This window comes from Eptatretus burgeri, chromosome 10 (genome assembly GCF_056783735.1).
Source record: "Eptatretus burgeri isolate ZD-2024b chromosome 10, Ebu_testis_v1, whole genome shotgun sequence".
NCBI classification, from domain to species: Eukaryota; Metazoa; Chordata; class Myxini; order Myxiniformes; family Myxinidae; genus Eptatretus; species Eptatretus burgeri.
The window spans coordinates 90,714,719-90,721,491 of NC_140970.1; the positions used below are offsets into that span (position 1 = coordinate 90,714,719).

The 6,773-nt window shown below is 44.8% G+C and overlaps 1 protein-coding gene across 3 annotated transcripts in view; it reads right to left on the reverse strand.

The window, feature by feature from the left end:
• Nucleotides 1-1,282: 1,282 nt before the first annotated feature.
• Nucleotides 1,283-6,773, reverse strand: part of MRPL51 (mitochondrial ribosomal protein L51) — an 11,540-nt gene continuing 6,049 nt past the window's right edge. For all 3 annotated transcript variants that reach the window (XM_085899355.1, XM_085899354.1, XM_085899356.1), the window contains one exon: nt 1,283-1,829. In XM_085899355.1, coding sequence (XP_085755481.1) covers nt 1,633-1,829 — 197 coding nt within the window. In that variant the 3' untranslated portion in view covers nt 1,283-1,632. The remainder of the gene's footprint in view (nt 1,830-6,773) is intronic.

Consider the following 6,773-nt stretch of genomic DNA (forward strand, 5'->3'; position numbering starts at 1 on the left):
ACATATCAGGTCCAATACAATTTTGTAACAGAGAGAGGGGTGAAAACATAACTCCTTCGGCAGAGGTAAATATCATGCTATATATCATTTTTGGCCCTATACTATCTCTGGTGAAGAATCACTTTAAAAAATCAAAATTAAATAATTCTCATATCCAGATCTGGATTTGAATCTTCACCAAAATTGAATCAAGTAGTCCTTTTCACACACCCAACGTGTCAACCAAGTTTCATCCGAATCTGTCCACAACTTTTTGAGGTATTGTGCTATACATCGTTATTGGTCCTATTTCTCAATGGTGAAGAATCAGTTAAAAATTACATAAGTCTCGTATTCACATCTGGATTCGGATGTTCACCAAAATTGAAGCAATTCTTCGTAGTGGCATTCCCAACCTGTCCACCAAGTTTCGTGTGAATCCATCCACAACCATTTGGGTTATTGTACTTTTTATCGTTTTTGGCCCGATCTCTCAATGTTGAAGAATCACTTCAAAAAATTTCTCCGATCCAGATCCGGATTCGGATCTTCACCAAAATTAAAGCATTGCTGTCCTTGGCCAGTCACCTACACACGCAATATATTTCAGAACAATTGCTTGAAAACTGTGGCCAAAAATCGTGTGACAAACAGACAAACGCTACAGACCAACATGCGTAACAAAAACAATTTTTGTCGCCAAGTAATGACTGTTGTTGTTATTTACTTAGTAGTTTGTTTCACACATATTTATAAAGGCTATTGATTTACAATAATAAACACATGACTTATCACTGATAATTTAATGAATTTACAATAAAGTGTGAATATCATTGAAATAACGTAAACCTTTGCATAGTACTGTATGCTTTCATGTCACCTCCAGTTTGTTTCTATTATGTGTGCATTAAAAGTTATAAAAATTCAAAATTGCAGAAGGACTCTTACTGTCGTTGTCTCTGTGCATATCGTGAAAAAAAAAATAAGTAAATAAATGCCAAATTTGTGGGAGTTGTAACCAATGACAAATTGAGATGGTGCGTTCAGTCAGTTCCAACCCGGTTGCCATGTTGAAGCAATGCAATTCACAACAGGTAACCACAATGATACCGTGGATTTGACATCTTGCTGCTGTCAAACATTCTGTAAGGATCCAGCACCACATGGTGAGTGTAAATACTGACAGGAACCAATCCAGAACAACTCGGTGAGTCGACGCTGATGGGAACCAAGTTGGCACAGCATGAACTTGGTGAACACAGTTGGAGGAGTTTCTAACCAGCAGAACAGCCAAAGAGGTTGATCAAGCTTATGGCTCATTTTATTGGGCACATTTTGGGGAAATCTCCATTTCAATGCAACGTCATCATTTTACAGGACCTCCACAAAGGAGTGGTGCGAAAATCTTTGCAATATTATAATGAACACCGATTTAACAAAGTTACAAAAAAATTGGAATAAGACGAGACTCACTTCGATCCTCAGGTTCATTGGAGCTTTTCTCAAAGCCAGAGTGAGATGTTGCATACCAATGGTTTTCCAGATAAATATTTTTTATATTAATCACGTGTGCATGCAACAAACAAGATTCCTGCCACGAGCAGGGAGAAAGGGAAGGATGCCACACGCAAAGGGAGAGTCGAGATCGGCCATTCACCTCTGTTTGCTCCGGTAGTTAACGATTTTAAACAGGTACTTGATGCGTTTCTCCAGTTGGTGTTTATCTTCCACAAACATACGGTTCCCAACCCACTTGAGTTTGCGCACACACCGTTGCAGCTCATTCCCCTTCCAGCCCTTTAACCAACTTGGTCCACGGATCAGTTGTTTTGGATGCGTTTTGAAATCACCTGGACAGAGAGAAACACGCAAGCATCCCAGTAAGGCGGATTGAAAGGAGACATGCATCCGTTTTCAAATTCAAGCTACTACTACGACAACTACTTTAACCCTTTTCCCATATCAGCTCATCTAAGTTAGGGTTGGGTTCCAGTCAGTGAACTGAACAAACTTCTTAGTCAGTGATTAAAAATGACTGCACCAAAGACCTCTTGGGGAGGTAACAGCACAAGACATGTGGAAACAGCACTGCTTTCATCACATCAGATGGAATGTAAACAAACATGGATTATAGAACCTTTTTTTTCCCCTGCTCTCACCAAGGCTTTACACTTTGCTTCTCAGGAAGGCAAGATGGTCAGGATGTGGTAGATAAAGCACTGGGCTAAGCTGTTTTGGTGGTGACATCACTTCGAGGCTTTTCTCCATGGGTGATAGATTCATGCACAGGAAGAATTTTAAGTTACCGCAGCAGTACATCAGTGCTGTTCCGAAGGCAGGTGGAGTGCAACAAAAGCAGCTCAACGGCAAGTGTTACACTTGGTGGTTTGAATTTGTGATTTCCTCAGAATTCCGGCGATAATGTGGCTCCTCTTCATTGAAAGACATGTGGGATTATTAACATCTAACTAACGCGAGCAGACGGACACCCGGCTTAGCATCCAAAGGATGGTGGTGCACTTTGTGATGCAATACCCGACCTATGAAGTGGAAGATCCAGCAGTTTATCGTCGGGTCAGGAATCTAACCCACACTAGACAAGTCAAAAGTAAGAGGATCTCTATGCCATCTGGTCAGACTCTTATAAGTCTTGCCCTGAAGGGGTTGTGAGATTATTGCAACGTGTGTGTGTGTGTGTGTGTGTGTGTGTGTGTGTGTGTGTGTGTGTGTGTGTGTGTGTGTGTGTGTGTGTGTGTGTGTGTGTGTGTGTGTGTGTGTGTGTGTAACAAATTAAAAAAAGACGAGATGTGTGTGTCCACATCTATATATTTTTGCTTAAAAATTTTTTTCTCTGCATCCGCTTGGCCGATCGATTCGAAACTTAGAGATAGGAGGGACTCCCCATGGAGAATATTTTATTGATGACTAATGTCAGTCACATTGTATGGCAGCCATGTTGGATTAAAGAATTTTTTTCTTGAAAATTGGAAGATGTCATCAACTCCCCATTGGGGGTATACGGTGATAATGATGATGTCATCGGTAAAGTGGTATGTCAACCATAATCGGTTAAATTGAAATCCTTATCCGAAAAATCTGAAACTTCATATATCTGATCGACAACACAATGCCAGTGAAGAATTAAATTTATGACATCATTGGTCACATGGTCTGGCAGCCATATCGGACTGAAAATAAAAACGTAATTTTTTATTTTATTTAAATCTCCAGAACCACTTAACCGATTGATGTGAAACTTCAAACATATTGTTGCGGATTTGGAAAGCTATCGCACTCAACATTCAGGTCCTTTAGCTCAGTTATATCGGTAAGTACATGTTGCCAGTTAGGGTCCCGACCCTCGTCTCAGGGGTAATTAAATGTTCCTGCGCTGTGAAGTTGTTTTAATAGTCAGATTTTCTTTCCGTTATTTTTACACCACCGACTGCACCACTGACGTCACCGCGACCACACCACATCGCCCTCAACTCGCTTCCTTCACCTCACCCTGGCCGACGTCAGGGGTGGGCGGAGCCCTGCAGACATGTTGCTCAGCTTCCTGTGCCAGGGGCGGGTCCAAGTGATGTCACCACACCACCGTGGCCAATCGGCGGGGAGCCGGCGTCTTATGCACTCCGCCTCCGACCCAGCACCATCGCCATTAACCATGCGGTCTGAGGAGAAGCCGTAGGCAGAGCCACAAACGCCCCCCGTTGGAGACTCCGCCAAAGGGAGGGAGTGCCCCGCCCATCACGCGCCTGTCCAATCAAGAGCGGATGAGGAGTAACATGGGGCCTCCGGTCAAATGGGAGGGCGAGTGGGGAGGAGAGAAGTGTTCATTGAGCGGGAGGGGGCGGATACAAGGTGTGTTCTGAGGAGATTTGGTCGTCGTTCGTTTTCCTGCTGTCTCTCCCGTTTCTTCTCTGCCTGGCTCATCACCTTGGATTCCACGACCTCGTCCCGGCCTCAGAGCTTCGTGTCGTCGCCTTCCGCTTGGCTGGTATGGCGACACCAGTCTCGAGACCAGGGGACGTCCAGCTGCGCGCTCGTGGCCAGGTAGCCAGCTACCCTGACCCTCAGCCCGACTGTCCTCCGGGCTGGAGGTCCCATTAAAGACCCAGAGGGTCCATTTCTGTCTGGGTGTGCGTGTGTCTGTTTGTGGCACCAGTCTGTTAAGTAGTGAATTGTATAAGTGTTTTTGCCTGTACATACGTGCATTGCCTGGTATTCGGTTGAGTTCTGCTCTTTGTGTTCCCTAGTTCCCCATTATTACTGTATAAATAAACCCCAAATGTTTGAATGTAACCTGCTCGTTTGTGTCATTTTCCCTGCATTCACTGCCACGGCACGTATCGGGAATTAACTGGCTTTTAAAGCCGATAAAAGTAAGTCTGGTCCGACGGGACTTGGCGATATCAAACCGCTCGGCTTCGCATACGGAACAAGCACGCTTATGCGGCTCGTTTTCGTACAAGTCCCGTCGAGGTATAAACTCTCGGTATTTCTGTTCGTGCGAATAGTTAGGTAAATCGACAATTCGGCGATCGACCCTGTAGCGTGTTGACAGAGTATTGACTGGTTTATGATGCGTTAAGGTATCCGTGACTGGATTTCGGGGTTGGTCCGGAAAGTCACGACTGGATTGTCGCCTTCGGTGGGTGCGCGACCGCGATTGGGCTAAAGCGGCCGTCCGCACGCGGCGGAAATTCATAACAATATGATCGACAAGCCATGAGGAATATTGTTTGACATTTTTTTCATCTTCATCTTCCATGACAATTTAGCCTTAATGTGCACAAAAATATTTGTTAAATATCCTAATAATCAATCAATAATCAATAAAGCTATAGATAATGGCAATGTATGTGACATAGTAGGGTGCATGGATCATACGGGTACATGGGCAATAGCAGTGGGCCATAATAGTAACGTGTTCACTTAACGATGGTATTTTTGTTCAGAATGAATATACACGGCGAGACTATGCACTCTACGAGTGCCATTCTAGTTTAAAAAGGAACTTTAAATTAAATTGAAAGAAATCGACCCCATTGGATGCAATCGTACTTTTGCATTCCTATCATTAATAGATCCTCCATATTGCTACATTGCTACAATGCGTCATCATTTAAAAAAAAAACATTGACATCCAAATGCCTCTATCCACTGTAATTCAAAATAGTATTGCATATTGTTATGGAACTGGGGTTCTGGGTTCACGAGGGGGGACTTCTCGGACTCTTTCTGACCTCCAGCCCTGTAAGCTACCACGCTGCGGACAAGCTTGCGGCCCGTCGGGTTGTCGAGCAACTACAGACGCCAATTGGTACCGCCAAACCTAGCAGGATCTTCGCTCGAAAACGAGTTACCTTTTTTGGTGGTTTGGTCATGACAAATGAGGTACGTACTAGTCTATTTATTATGTATGGCCAAATGGAACCACGAGTGCGCACTGGCTAATTTCGGAGCCAATCAATGGTGAAGAAATTCCCGCCCATCTAATCTTACACGCTAAATCGAGCCAATAAAGGATGAGATGAAACGGGAAGGATGGAAACCATTTACCCAAATAAGCAAACACATATTTACAAGCAAAATAAATCAGTCATGAAAGGCACAAATTCACAGGCAAAAATCAAGAAAAGGCACAAAAGAACAGATTCTAACCGTTAACGCCTATTCCCTTTCCACAATCTTAAGATAATCAGCGGCACACAGGACGTGGTGCCAGCAGAATCATACTGTAGAATTGTAGATAGGAAGAAAAGAAGATAGAGGAAGAGCAAGGTGTTGGTTCAGCCTTTGACTCACCGCAGCACACGACGGACACATGCAAATCCCCCCAAAAATGAGGAATAAGGAGGGGTAAGGAAAGCAGAAGGGAGTAGATGCAAGTGAGACAATGTAGGCGATGTATGCTTAGAGGAATATGTGAGATGCGTATGCAAAGCCTTGCCCGGAAGGGTCAAGGGGCAAGTCTGCTCGTCATGAGTCTAGTTAGACGAATTGGGGTTCTTAGAGGACAGCAAGGGACAGACAGTGTATGTCAGTGGTGAAACTATCGTCCTGCACTCAGGACCTCCCGGCTCATTTGCTCTTGCGCCTCTGCCTCGTTCCTGATCAACCGTCGTGCCGTACTCTCAGCGCCAACTGGCACAGCTCGTCTTGGCCTCAGCGCGAATTCCAATGGTGGTCTCTCCTTCCACAGCACAAACAGGCAGGCAGGTCATCTTGGGGTCCCCAGCAGATTTCAACAGCACGACCCTTCGCGCATGGCAACGGCCACAAATAGTCTAATGTTCCGCATTTTAAGCAGCTTGGCTGGGGCGGAGACTTGTGGGATCAGAGTTCATGTAAAGTCATGGCTTGCCCTTTGACACACGACAGCGCATCCTCATTGGTGCACTCACCAGCCCATGCCTCCTTTGGCTGTCAATCATCCCCAAGTGGAAGTCCTCCCCAGAGTCAACACTAATTCTTTAATGGGTTTTCCCACCCAACAGCCTTTCCCGTCCAGCGCGTTTGCAAACAGCAATGTTGTTCTCTCCTTTGTCATCTGAATTGTGGTTGCCTGTGGTACTGTGTTTCAGAATGTTGTTGTGTATGTGTGTTTGTGTGAAATGCTGTACGAGGGGTTTTTTTGTATACATTGTCGATGCTCGTATGAGAGCGAACACACAACACACAAGGGTTGGTAGGAGACAAGAGGGGCGGAAGAGAAAAGGACAAAACAGAGGGGAAGAGAGACATTAGAAGATCTGTGGAAGGGAGAGGGATGGGGCAGGGAACACGGG